This window comes from Bos indicus, chromosome 1 (assembly GCF_029378745.1).
Source record: "Bos indicus isolate NIAB-ARS_2022 breed Sahiwal x Tharparkar chromosome 1, NIAB-ARS_B.indTharparkar_mat_pri_1.0, whole genome shotgun sequence".
NCBI classification, from domain to species: Eukaryota; Metazoa; Chordata; class Mammalia; order Artiodactyla; family Bovidae; genus Bos; species Bos indicus.
The window spans coordinates 135,207,144-135,221,832 of NC_091760.1; the positions used below are offsets into that span (position 1 = coordinate 135,207,144).

At 40.1% G+C, this 14,689-nt stretch overlaps 1 protein-coding gene across 12 annotated transcripts in view; it reads right to left on the reverse strand.

Moving 5' to 3' along the window:
* Positions 1–14,689, reverse strand: part of CEP63 (centrosomal protein 63) — a 73,585-nt gene that overhangs the window by 41,435 nt on the left and 17,461 nt on the right. For all 12 annotated transcript variants that reach the window (XM_070794511.1, XM_070794507.1, XM_070794519.1 and 9 more), the window contains 2 exons: positions 3,901–3,996; positions 2,954–3,076 (listed from right to left, as the gene is read on the reverse strand). In XM_070794511.1, the coding sequence (XP_070650612.1) occupies positions 2,954–3,076; positions 3,901–3,996 (219 nt within the window). The remainder of the gene's footprint in view (positions 1–2,953; positions 3,077–3,900; positions 3,997–14,689) is intronic.

Below are 14,689 nucleotides of genomic sequence, written 5' to 3' on the forward strand. Positions count from 1 at the left end.
TTCCAGGAAAACATCTATTTCTGCTTTATTGACTATGCCAAAGCCTTTGACTGTGTGGATCACAATCAACTGTGGAAAATTCTGAAAGAGATGGGAATACCAGACCACCTGACCTGACTCTTGAGAAACCTGTATGCAGGTCAGGAAGCAACAGTTACAACTGGACATGGAACAACAGACTGGTTCCAAATAGGAAAAGAAGTACGTCAAGGCTGTAGATTGTCACCCTGCTTATTTAACTTATATGCAGAGTACATCATGAGAAACGCTGGGCTGGAAGAAGCACAAGCTAGAATCAAGATTGCCGGGATAAATATCAATAACCTCAGATATGCAGATGACACCACTCTTATGGCAGAAAGTAAAGAGGAGCTAAAAAGCCTCTTGATGAAGGTGAAAGAGGAGAGTAAAAGTTGGCTTAAAACTCAACATTCAGAAAACTAAGATCATGGCATCTGGTCCCATCACTTCATGGCAAATAGATGGGGAAACAGTGGAAACAGTGTCAGACTTTATTTTTTTGGGCTCCAAAACCACTGCAGATGGTGACTGCAGCCATGAAATTAAAAGACGCTTACTCCTTGGAAGGAAAGTTATGACCAACCTAGATAGCATATTCAAAAGCAGAGACATTACTTTGCCGACAAAGGTTCGTCTAGTCGAGGCTATGGTTTTTCCTGTGGTCATGTATGGCTGTGAGAGTTGGACTGTGAAGAAGGCTGAGCGCCGAAGAATTGATGCTTTTGAACTGTAGTGTTGGAGAAGACTCTTGAGAGTCCCTTGGACTACAAGGAGATCCAACCAGTCCATTCTGAAGGAGATCAGCCCTGGGATTTCTCTGGAAGGAATGATGCTAAAGCTGAAACTCCAGTACTTTGGCCACCTCATGTGAAGAGTTGACTCAGTGGAAAAGACTCTGATGCTGGGAGGGATTGGGGGCAGGAGGAGAAGGGGACGACAGAGGATGAGATGGTTGGATGGTATCACTGACTCAGTGGACATGAGGTTGAGCAAACTCAGTGAGATGGTGAAGGACAGGGAAGCCCTGCAGTGCATAGGGTCACATAGAGCTGGACACAACTGAGCTACTGAACAACAACAAAAAAAGAGAGGGCACAGGAATGGAAGGGGAATATAAGGAGTGTAACCATGGGATAGAAGCTGGGTAAGGAGTGGTGAGTGCGGACACGAGGTAGGTATGGAGCAGGGACAAATGGCCGGATCCAAGCACTTTAAGGAATGGGGAATCAGGTGATTATCAAGCATTAGGAATAAGAGGGAGCAAGCTGAAAAGACGGGGATGGTAGTCAGAAAGAACGAGATGCTTAAAAATGTGATTCTTGGAGGGTTGCAAGTATTGCTAGTGACAACACTTAAGGAACCGCAATGGGAAAAGGGAAAAGAGACAGACAGGAGGTCAAAATATCTCTGGAGGAAAGAACACCAATGAACCAAAGACCACAGTATTATAAGGATCATCCTTGTGGATCCCGAAATCCTCAAGAATTATGGTAAGAGCAATGTTGGAGAGAATGACAGTCAACCCGGGGAGCAGTCAGGGATCAGAAGATGACTAATTTGCCGGTATGTACGTTGTTGTTGTTGTCGTTCAGTCACTATGTTGTGTCTGACTCTTGAGACCCCATGGACTGCAGCCCGCCAGTATCCTCTGTCCATGGGACTTCCCAGGCAAGAATACTGGAATGGATTGCCACTTCCTTCTCCAAAGGATCTTCCCAACCCAGGGATGGAACCTGAGTCTCCTATGTTGACTGGCAGATTCTTTACCACTGAGCCACCAGGGATGGTGGTATATGCTGATGACATGAAAATCAAAGATGGAGACTCTGAGGTACAAAGAAAACAGAATGGTCTGGAAGCGGTAACGGGGAATAAGAACATGAGGGGTTTTGTACAAAAACACAGGTACCAGTGAAGAAGGCTGGAGAGAAAGCAAAATCTGATTCTAAGCTCTTTAAACATAGAAAAATATTGAGATGTAAAAAAATATTAAAAGTAGAAATTAAAATTCTAGGTAGTAATAATATAACAGTATTAGTGGGTGACAGGTCACTCTGAGTAGAAACATTGTAAATAATCATACAAAGATGCTAAACAATGTTTCTCAAATTAACATCAGCTGCGGAAGCTAGATAAAATGCAGAGTCCTAGCTCACTGCTATGCTACTGGATCAGAATCTCTGGGAGACTGAAGAGGACCCTGGTTAACACTTAGGTACGTTTGAGAACCAAGAGCATAGACAGAGGAGAGGAGTGGTGGATTCAACCGGGGAAAAGTAACAGCCCCATGCTGTTGTTGGTGGTGTTGTCTCAACTTCCTTAACTCCTCTGGGGAATCAAGATATACAATAATCATGGAGTTACTCAAACTTAACAAAAACTTAGTCAGCAAAGAGGGAGGCTAGTGACTTATTATATCTAAATGGGAACTAAGAATAAATAATCTGATATGCAAAGCACTGTGTATAAAAAAGCCACATACCTTCAACACTTACTAAGCCCCTCTGTTAGGTGATAAATAAAACGAAGACAACACCCACAGAGGACAGCCAGGAGCTGCTATCAGTGTTCCTCAGTGCTGGCGTTCGGGGTACAATAGGTCTCTCCTGTGTGGGATAGGCCCAGTCATGTTTGGTGTCCCTGGTTCCTGTGCCCCACTCTCCAGTTTCACTCCCAGTCATCTGACAACCAAAATAATGCCTCAAATATTTCCAATGCCCTCAAAGGATGGCACCACCCTCTTGAGAACTACTGACAGCTAGTAACCACAGGGAACCAGATGATGACAGGACAGCCTCCCACCTTTGAAATAGCTCAGTGGTAGTCCTGCAGGTGAGAGAAAATTGGCTTCATGAAATAGCACTATTAGAAACAGAGTTTTCCTACATGAAGGCTGACAATCACTACAAGCCAATCAGGACTATGAACATACCTCTATTTTTCCAGTTAACCTCTCAATTTCAGACCGATCTTCCCTGTGATTTTTGGCATTTCCTCTGAAGTCTCTTACATGTTTTTTCTGTAGCTTTTCATAGCTTCTCTTCAGTCTGCTTAACTGTAAACACAGTTATTTCTAGACTTAAAATTTAAGAATGTGTAAACAGTGCTGATAAAACAAACTGGCATTATGAAAGCACAAGTAGAGCTAACTACCATCCCAGAAAATAGAGAGCACGTTAGATAAAATACAAAACTCAAAACTACATAAAGTAAACACCAGAAAAAAAAAAGTCAAATAAAAAATAAAGAAAAAGTTTAATAAATAAAACAAAGGTCTAATTTTTTATTATAATATACAATAGCCCTGCACTTAGGGACCCCACAACCCATCCTCACAATAAAAGCAACAAATAAACACTCTTTTTCTTTTCTCCAGGCCTGTGGTTCTTGAAGCATTCCCCAGTGGAACACTGATATTCACTATGCAGGAAAGGAATGCTTCGGAATTGAATAAAACGTATTTTTTGCCAATCTGAAGAAAACAATTCAGTTAACTGGTAGAATTTTCTTACCTTTCTAATCTATCCCAAAATGCTTCTGAAACCTTTGAATCTTCCATTATTTAAAATCTACTGACTCAACTCAAAAATAAAACATTTAACGTAAGCTTTTGGTATCAGCATTTCATGGTATTATACAAAAATAGCTCTATTTCTTTCAGATACTCAACCAAGAAACATATTTTAGAATCACTGTTGTAGGTAATATCAAATATATAAAAGGCAAAATTCTGGGTTTAAGAATAGAGAAAGATTTCTACCCCAATATCTTCCATGGAATATATACATCCACTTTATAAAGTAGAAACCAGCTCATTAACAAAATTCTCAAGGCTGAAGAGACAGAATTATACAATATATAATAGAATTAAAATCTTACTTCTTCATGTAGTTTCTTTAACTCTTGCTTATACTCCATGGCCATCTCTTGCTTGACTTTTTCATGTTTTTCTACCTGCTGACGCAACATTCCAATCTAAAAGCAGAGAGGTGGTAGTATGTTTCATTATTAGCATTGAAACAATTACCCTGAAACATAAAAATAGAAAATAACCTTTGTGCTTATCTGTAAAGACACGTTCTCAACTATACAACTTCTCAGGAAGTCAAATACCTAATTATTTAATAATTTATAACACTTCCAAAAAAATAAAAATAAGCAATTGTTCTAAAATTTCTAGGTTTAGATGAAAATTTGCTCTATCTCACTTATTCTTCCTAACCCTTTTTACCAGGAAAAAAAAAAAAAAAAAAAACTCACAAAAAATTAACAAGTTACAAGAACCTTGGAATCTAAAAATATTGAACAAAAATCTATGCGAGTTCAAGAATAAATTCTATAAAGCAAAGCACAGAATACTAACTTTAGACAGAAAGACACCAGGAGGCTGAAAGCTCTTGTTATATACAGTCAACATTCATTTAGATTTACCCACAAATTTAGTGTTGTGCTAAGTCTTTCAGTCATGTCTGACTCTCTGCGACTCTATGGACTGTAACCCATCAAGCTCCTCTGTGCATGGGATTCTCCAGGCAAGTGGGTTGCCATTTCCTAATTCAGGGGATCTTCCCCACTCAGGTATTAAACCCATATCTCCTGCATTAGCAGGTGGATTCTTTACCACTGAGCCACCTGGGAAGCCCTATTAGATAAATAGCTAAGACTAAAACTTTAGAATATGCCATAAAATGTTATTTAGAAATAAGAGGAGAATGCCAAAAGAAAAAAAAAAAAAGGAGTTAAAGATACTGAAAGAACGGTCTTAGAGAAGCAAGAATCCTAGGTTCAGAGGAATAGGGCAGATGATCATTGTTTTTTCTTATGAGACTTATAGAACTATTTTTCTTTTCATTTATTATAAGAGTCAAGCATTAGTATAAAATGTGAAGAAACAATTGTTAAATTTTATTTATTTACCAGGGTCTGGTTCATAATAGTCAAGCAACAATATTTAAATTTCTTAAAGAAAGTATATTTCTTACTAGTACAAACAACTCCCTCACTCTCAGCAATAGGCATTAGGCAGAGAAAAAGAGGTCAAATTTTGAAAACTGTCAGTATAGATGATATCATTTTAACTACAATTTAGAATTTTTAAAGTGGTTTCTTAAACCGTAACTCAATCTTCACAACATGGGAACATAGGAATTATATCCTCATTTTGCACAGGATGAAACAGATTCAGAGATGTTATTTTGTCCACCACCATTCAGGTGAAAAAATGCACAGCCAGGACTCCAAATCCCTTACTTGTTTCATTAGGTCTACCTGCTCTGTAGGGCAGGCATTAGAAGGTAACAGCAGCAGCAAGGTCCATTAAAACCAACCCCATCCAAACAGTGTAATCAGAAAACATATAAAGCATTCACTTATGAAATGAGTTGTTTATACTAGTACTCCTCCAAGTATGAGCTACAGATGGGCTGGACCTGGTCACAACAGCAATCCAACAGGAGCCAAGAACCTTGAAGCAGAATGTAAATCAATTATGTTACAAAAAACACGGCTTGGTGCAACTGACATTTTTATACAGCAAAACTTTCTGTGATGTGAAGGATGCAATACACTGATTTACATTCTGATGGAAGTGTTACCTCACCGTGAACCTGTCATTTGAGTAGCATTGGTTTATACCATAGGACTAACTGCTACTCGGCCTGAAACTTACAAACAAAAATGACAAAAACTTAAAGGCCTATATTCTAGTTCTTCTATCATATGCTGTTCAAGTAGATTAATAAATATATTACTACCAATAACAGTGAAATTACAATTTCACAGATCAACTCTATGGAACAGATTCTTATCATTAGTATTTAGCAAATGCACTTTACCTCTACAAACTTAATCAACTTCCAGCAACCCAATCAATGAAGCAGCAAATCACTGACAGCTACATTTCTAAATATCTTTTACGTCTTGATGCCCAAACTTGTAATCTTCAAATCCTTATAAAGGAGCTCATCTGCTCAATCCCATCAATTTCTTTTCAAGTGTTAAGTATGGGAATACCTCAGAAATACTGCAGATTCCTACCAGATCACCACAATAAAGCAAATTTTGTGATAAAATGAGTCATACAAATATTTTCAGCTTCCCAGCACAAATAAATGTTATGTTTGCACTATCCTATAGTCAACTAAATGTGCAAGAACATTATGTCTAAAAAGCAATGCATATATCTATCTTAATTTAAAAACATTGTATTGCTAAAAAAAATGCTAACCATCATCAGAACCTTCAATAAGTCATAATCTTTGTGCTGGTAGAGGATTTAAAATATTGCAAGAATCGAGTCTCCCTGGGGCCTCAGTGGTAAAGAATCCTCCTGCCAATGTAGGAAACACAGGTTTAATCCCTGATCTGGGAAGATACCAGATCCTGTGCACGGTACAAGTAAGCCCATGGGCCACAACTATTAAGACTACACATAAGAACTGTACCAAAAAAGGTCTTAATGACCCAGATAACCACAATGGTGTGGTCACTCACTTAGAGCCAGACATCCTGGAGTGTGAAGTCAAGTGGGCCTTAGGAAGAATCACTACAGAGTTAGTGGAGGTGATGGAATTACAGCAAAGCTATTTCAAATCCTAAAAGATGATACTGTTAAGTGCTGCACTCAATATGTCAGCAAATTTAGAAAACTCAGCAGTGGCCACAGGACTGGAAAACATTAGTTTTCATTCCAATCCCAAAGAAAGGCAATGCCAAAGAATGTTCAAATTACTGTACAATTGCACTTATTTCACACGCTAGCAAGATTACACTCAAAATTCTTCAAGTTAGACTTCAGCAGTACGTGAACCAAGAACTTCCAGATGTTCAAGCCGGATTTAGAAAAGGCAGAACCAGAGATAAAACTGCCAACATATGCTGGATTATAGAAAAAGCAAGGGAATTTCAAAAAACATCTACTTCTGCTTCATTGACTATGCTGAAGCCTTTGACTGTGTGGATCACAACAAACTGGAAAATTCTTAAAGAGATGAGAATACCAGACCACCTGACCTGTCCCCTAAGAAACCTGTGTATAGGTCAAGAAGTAACAGTTAAAACTGGACATGGAACAAGAGAGGGTTCAAAATTGGGAAAGGAGTATGTCAAGGCTGTATATTGTCACCCTGCTTTATTTAACTTATATGCAGAGTACATCATGAGAAATGCTGGGTGATTCATAAGAAATAAATCACAAGCTGGAATCAAGATTGCCGGGACAAATATCAACAACCTCAGATACGTAGATTACACCACCCTTATGGCAGAAAGCAAAGAAGAATTAAAGAGCCTCTTAATGAAAGTGAAAGAAAATAGTGAAAAACCTGGCTTAAAACTCAACATTAAAAAAACTAAGATTATGGCATCTTGTCCCATCACTTCATAAATAGATGAAGAAAAAGTGGAAACAGTGACAGATTTCATTCTCTTGGGCTCAAAAATTACTGCAGATGGTAACTGCAGCCATGAAATTAAAAGATGCTTGCTCCTTGGAAGAAAAGCTATGACAAACCCAGACAACAAATAAAAAGCAGAGACATCACTTTGCTAACAAAGCTATGGCTTTTCCAGTAGTCATGTATAGTTGTGAGAGTTGGACCATAAAGATGGTCCAACTAAAGAATTGATGCTTTTGTACTGTGGTGCTGGACAAGACACCAGGGTGTCTTGTCTTGAGGGTCCCTTGGAGAGCAAGTAGATCCAACCAGTCAGTCCTACAGGAAATCAACCATAAATATTCACTGGAAGGACTGATGCTGAAGCTGAAGCTCCAACACTTTGGCTACCTGATGCAACTGACTCACTGGAAAAGACTCTGATGCTGGGAAAGACTGAAGACAGGAGGAGAAGGAGGCGACAGAGGATGAAATGGCTGGATGGCATCACTGACTCAATGGATATGAGTTTGAACAAACTCAGGGAAATAGTGAAGGACAGGGAAGCCTGGCGTGCTGCAGACCATGATGTTGCAAAGACTCAGACATGACTGAGCAACTGAACAACCACCGCCACCAGAGACCAGGAGCCACAGCTACTGAGCCCACGTGCTCTAGAGCCCATGCTCTACAACAAGAGAAGTCACAACAAAGAGAAGCCCATGCCCTGCAACTAGAGTAGCCCTTGCTCCCTGTAACTAGAGGAAAGCCTCCACAGCAACAAAGACCTAGCACAGCCGAAAGTAAATAAGTAATCTGTTTAAAAAAAGCAATATTTAAGAATTACCAAAAGTAGACACAGAGACATGAAATGAGCAAATGCTGTTAGAAAAAAGATGCCTACACACTTGAGTTCAACTCAAGGTGGCCACAAACCTTCAATCTGTAAAAAATACAGTATCTCCAAAGTGCAATAAAGTGAAGCACAATAAAATGAAGTCTGCCTGTAGTGCGGTAGTGCCTGTGACATCAAAACTAAGCTATAGGAATAAATTTAAACAGCCCTGGAGTGACAAAATAGTCTCACAATTACACACAAGGGAATTTCTTTAATTCACAGAAACATACATGGGAGTTTCTAACAAAATAAACAACCTAGGTATCTACATATATAGATAGGACCCTTAACAACATAGGTCTGAGCTGCACAGATCCACCTATAAGGGAATTTTTTTCAATAAACACGTGTTACATAGTGCACTATCCAAAGCTGGTTGAATCCACAGATTCAGAACTACAGATACAAGCGACAATGTTAGTCACTCAATCATGCCTGACTCCTTGTGACTCCATGGACTGTAGCCTGACAGGTTCCTGTGTCCATGGGATTTTCCATGTAAGAATACTGGAGTGGGTTGCCATTCCCTTCTCCAGAAAATCGTCCTGACCCAGGGACTGAACTCGGGTTTCCTGCATTGCAGGCAGATTCTTTACTGTCTGAGGCACCAGGAAAGCCCCCAGATAAAAGAGTCAACTGTAAAATTGTACACAGATCTGCAACTGCATGGGGGATTGGTGCCCCCTGACTCCCAGGTTGCTCAAGGGTCAACGGTACAGTGTTTAACTAGGAAACCACTATCACCTTAACTTACTAAATGGAACTACTTGTGTTTTGCCCCAGGAGAAATAAAGAAGTGGTAACTACAGTAACTTACCAAGGAGCACTGACTCTACCTAAATTACAAATAAAAAATATATATATATGATTATCATTCCTTGCACTTTTTCAGTACCTTCAGTATCTTTTCATGAGATATAACTTTAAAGTACATTCTCAAAAGTCTACCCAAATTTTAAAATAAATTCCAGTTTAGCAAGTGGCATCTCAGAACACAATCTAACATAGCCAATGTAACTATGTACAGTTGACCCTTAAACAACATGGTTTAACTTCATGGGTCCACTTATATATAGATTTTTTTTCAATAAATACTACAGAGCGACATGAATTCATGAATGTGGACTCTCAGATAAAGAGAAAGAAAGTGAAAGTGAAAGTAGCTCAATTGTGTGGGACTCTTTGCAACCCCATGGGCTGGAATTCTCTAGGCCATAATACTGGAGTGGGTAGCCTTTCCCTTCTCCAGGGGATCTTCCCAACCCAGGGATCGGACCCAGATCTACTGCACTGCAGCCAGATTCATTATCATTTGAGCCACCAGATAAAGAAGGCTGACTATAAAGTTCTATGTGGATCTCTGAGTGCATTGGAGTCACTGCATCTAACCCCCACATTGTACAAGAGTCAACTGTACTGCTATGACCCAAATTGCAAAAGGTCAACCATTGACAGATTCTCTTGACAAGGAGAAAAACACTTCATGAAGCCTAACACTTTCCTTGTGACATGAAACATTTCTAAGATATTCTTGATAAGTGCAGTACCATCAACAGAATCAAAATCTCAATGTATCACTCACAGAAGTACCCTTAAGAAGCAGAACAACAGCACTAATGAGTGGTGATCCTACTGGTAGGAAAGCCCATCCAAGTGGGACTTGGGACCAGTGTTTACCTACAGTCCTTCCAATCCTTCTGAGATTAGTATTTATGCCAGAAATTTAGGGGACGTTTTTGCACTTATATATGCCTTCTGCTTCTCTTCCAATATTCAATGTTCTTTTTATTGTATCAGCTAAATTAAGAGAAATCAATTAGCAAATGTTATTAAACTTTTCCCAAAAATCATCAATAACACTGGGTGGTAAGATCATAAATAATATTTACTTTCTTCTTTTCTTTCTTTTCCCCTTTTCAACAAGTATAAATATACATTTTTTTTTAAAGTTTTCTGAGTTTTATTTTAAACCTAACCAAAAGAAGCAAATTGTTGAATCTGAGCTTAACTTTTTACACTAATCATACAATGTGGCCAAAAACAACATTCATTAAACTCAGTGATTATCAACATGGGCATGTAATAGAATGATCGTGTGACTCCCTTTACATTTTCTTAAAGAAGTTACATATGTACTACATGTGACCAAGGTAACATGATCCTTGAAATATTAAAAACATTAACATTCTTATGCACTTTCACCAATGAATTTTTCTTCTGAAAACAAAAAACAAAAAACAGAATTTGACATACAAATACTTTCTATGCATTATAAAAAGAGAGCATTAACAATTCAAGATAGCGATGTAGGAAGATTCTAAACTCACCTCCCTCCTCAGATTCACTGGATCTACAGCTAAACATGGAACAATTTCTTCTTGGAAAAAAACTTAAAGCTTGGTTGAGGGACAACTACATGTTGGACAAAAGAAAAGAAAACCATACAAAAACCTGTAGAGGAGATGGAGACACAATCTCACCATAAATCTCACCCCTAGTGTAGCAACGATAACCAGAAGGGAACTCAAAACTCAGAGCTTCTCCTTGAGGAGCAAAGGGTTCAAACCTCACCTTGGGCACCCCAACTTTTAAGACATGCACTTGAGAGGTGAGCCCCCAAACATCTAATTTTTGAAAACCAATGGGTCTTGTGTCCCAAGATCCACAAAATGATAGCAACCTGAGAAACACCTCTTAGAGGGCTCATGTGCTTGGACTCACCCATTCCAGAGTCCAGCTCAGAGGCAGCCAATTGGGGCTAGACTTAAAGTGAGTAAGGCCCACCATTAAAACCTCAGCTAAAGGGACAGGGGTCTTATTCAACACACACAGCTAGGATCCTGTTGGAACACTCTGGAAACAAAGACTGAAAGGTATCACCTTTTTCATGCTCCAGAGCACCACTATCTCCTGGAAGAGAAACTTTCTCTGATGTCCTGATCTTTACAGCTCCTGCCCAGGATATGATTCTAGATTACCTGGCTCTAGAGACCAAGGGAGCTTCGTGTTCTGGGTCCTAAGGAACTGTTATAATCAGTGTCACCCAGAAAGGAGCTCATGCCCTAGTCAGGTGCCTGGATTTTTGTGACTACTGCTAGAGAACACCTCTACATTAACTGGCTCTAGCGGTAAGTGGGGGCTTCCCTGGTGGATTTGCAAGAATCCACCTGCAATGCGGGAGACCCTGGTTCAATTCCTGGTTGGGAAGATCCCCTGGAGAAGGGATAGGTTACCCTCTCCAGTATTCTTGGGCTTCCCTGGTAGTTCAGACGGTAAAGAATCTGCCTGCAATGTGGGAAAGACCTAAGTTCAATCCCTGGGTTGGTAAGATCCCCTGGAGGAGGGCATGGCTACCCACTCCAGTATCCCCAGAGAATCCCCACTGGTGGGCTACAGTCCATGGGGTCACAAAGAGTCAGACATGACTGAGCGACTAAGCAAAGGTGGTCAGTGGGGCTTATACTCGTGGGTCCTACAGGACTGCAACCCAAGGAGAAAGAGTTCTTAAACAGCTACTATCACAAAGGCACAGCAAAAGGCAACAGACCCTGGAGTTGCATTCTTTCTGTGAAAGGAGATTACTAATGGATCATCGTGACTGCTAAGGGACAAGCTTCTGATTAGGCATGCATCTTGGCATTGACTGCAGTCCTTTCCAGAGACCTTGGAGGGCACTACCTTTGCTTTCACACTCTGCTGCCTCCAGTGCACAGATGGCACGGCTGTACACATGGCTTGTGCCCAGGGGTCTCCCTTTGATTATCTAGCTCTAGGTGACTGGAAGGACTTGCATTCCTGGATCCCACAGGACTATGGCAATCAGAGGGATAGTTCTTAGCAGGCTACCACCCTTACGGCACTGTACAGAAAGTAGAATGAGGCACACTCCCCAGGCTTTCTGTGAAAGAGTCCCCTTTACTTGTCTTGGACCTTTGTCCTAAGGAGTAGGCTTCAGGTTTGGCTCACATTTAGTGGCCTATGGAGTTGCTCTCAAAGAACGTAGGCTGTGGATACCTTCTTGGCATTCTCCCTCTGCCTTGCTCCAGCCCAGAAGTATTACCCAGAAAACAGCTCACATGGAGCCCACGTGGTGACCTCCAAATCACCTGGCTCTGAGGACCAATGTGGCTTACTCCTGCAGCCCTTCAGAACTGTATATACTTGCATACTATAAACGCTGCTGCCCCAGCTTCCAGTCAGTCTGAATCTAGGTGCTGAGATTCTCCACTTTGGGACAATGACAGATCTTGGCACATCCTCAACTACTAGGTGCTTCTAAAAATACAATAGGCTGCCTAGACAAGTACAGACGTTTGAGAAACACCCAGAAGCTGAGGCAGGGTTGAATTACAAGGTTCATCTCTTACACAAGGCCACTCCTTCAACACTAGAAGAGGTGGTTATTTCATTTACTGTGCAGAAACAAATGGAGAGTCAAGGAACAGAGGAATATGTTCCAAATGAACATAAAATAAACCTCAGAAGAAACCGTAATGAAATGGAGGTAAGTAATTTAGGACTACCTGATAAAAGTTTACAAAAATGCTCACTGAACTGGGAAGAATGGATGAACACAATGAGAACTTCAACAAAGAGACAAGAAAAAGATAAGAAAGTACCAAGTAGAAATGATAGAACCAAAGAATACAATAGCTGAACTGAAGGACACACTAAAGGGGTTCAACGGCAGACTGCTGCTGCTGCTGCTGCTACTAAGTCACTTCAGTCGTGTCCGACTCTATGCGACCCCATAGACGGCAGCCCAGCAGGCTCCTCCATCCATGGGATTTTCCAGGCAAGAGTACTGGAGTGGGGTGCCACTGCCTTCTCCGCAACAGCAAACTAGATGCAGTCAACTCACAGACAAGGCAATGGAATACGCCCAGTTAGAGCAGCAAAATGAAAAAAAGAATGAATACTGTGAAGATGGCTTCAGGAGCTTATGGGACAACACCAAACAGACTTTCACTTTATAGGGCTCCTAAAAGAGGAAGAGAGAAAGGAGTAGAAATCTTATTTGAAAAAATTATGGCTGAAAACTTCCCTAACTTGGGCAAGAAAACAAGCATCCAAATCCAGGAAGTCCTGAGAATTGCAAACAAGATGCTACCAGGGTTTCCCTGGTGGCTCAGTGGTAAAGAATCTGCCTGCCAATGCAGGAAACATGGGTTCAATCCCTGATCTGGGAAGATCCCACATGCCTCAGAGCAACTAAGCCCGTGGGCCACAACTGTTCTATTTAGCCTGTGCTCTAGAGCCCAGGAGCCGCAACTGCTGAGCCCTGGTGCTGCACTACTGAAGCCTGCATGCCCTAGAGCCTGCGCTCGGCAACAAGAGAACCCACTGTGACGAGAAGCCCGCACACCACAACTAGAGAGCAGCCCCTGCTCGCCACAACTAGAGAAAAGCTCACGCAGCAACAAAGACCCAGCACAGCCAAAAATGATAAATAAATCAAATTATATTTAAGAAGAAGCTATCCAAGAGACCCACACCAAGACACATTGTAACTAAAATGTCAAAAGTTAAAGACAAGGAGATAATCTTAAAAGCTATGAGAGAAAAACTAGCTCTGTACAAGGGAACTCTCATAAAGCTATCAGCTGATCTTTCAGCACAAACATTGTAAGCCAGAAAGCGTGATTCATTCCAAGTACCGGAAGAAGAAAACGTCCACTCAAGAATACTCTGCCCGGCAAAGTTTTCATTCAGAATCAAAGGAGAGATAAAGGTTTTCAGACAAGCAAAAGGAGATCACCACCACTAAATTGGCCTTATAAGAAATTTTAAAGGGACTCCTTTAAGCTGACAGAAAGGATATTAATTATAATTAGTAACAAGAACACAAATGAAAGGATAATTATCATTGGAAAAGTGAATAGTGAAGGTAGTGGGTTAATTACTAATAAAGCTAATATAAAGGTTAAGTTAAAAAACTATGATTACGATAATTAGCTAAAAAATGCACAAGATATAAATATATAAAATGTGACATTAAGACATACAACATGAGAATAAATGTTGAGTTTCAGAATGGGATCAAACTTCAGATGTTATCAACTTAAAATAGACTGTTATAGATATAAGTTGTTAAATGTAAGTCTCATGGTAACCACAAAGCAAAAACCTACAATAAATAAACAAAAGAGAAAGAGAAACAGATATAAGAATACCACCAAAGAAAGTCATCAAACCACAAAGGAAGAGAGCAAAAGAAAGGAACAGAGAAAAACTACAAAAGCTGCTAGGAGACAATTAACACAATGGCAATAAGCACATACTTATCAATAATTACCTTATCTGTAAATGGACTAAATTATCCAACCAAAAGCCATAGAAAGGCTAAAGAAATAAAAAGCAACACACTCCTATATATGCTGCCTACAAGAGATACACT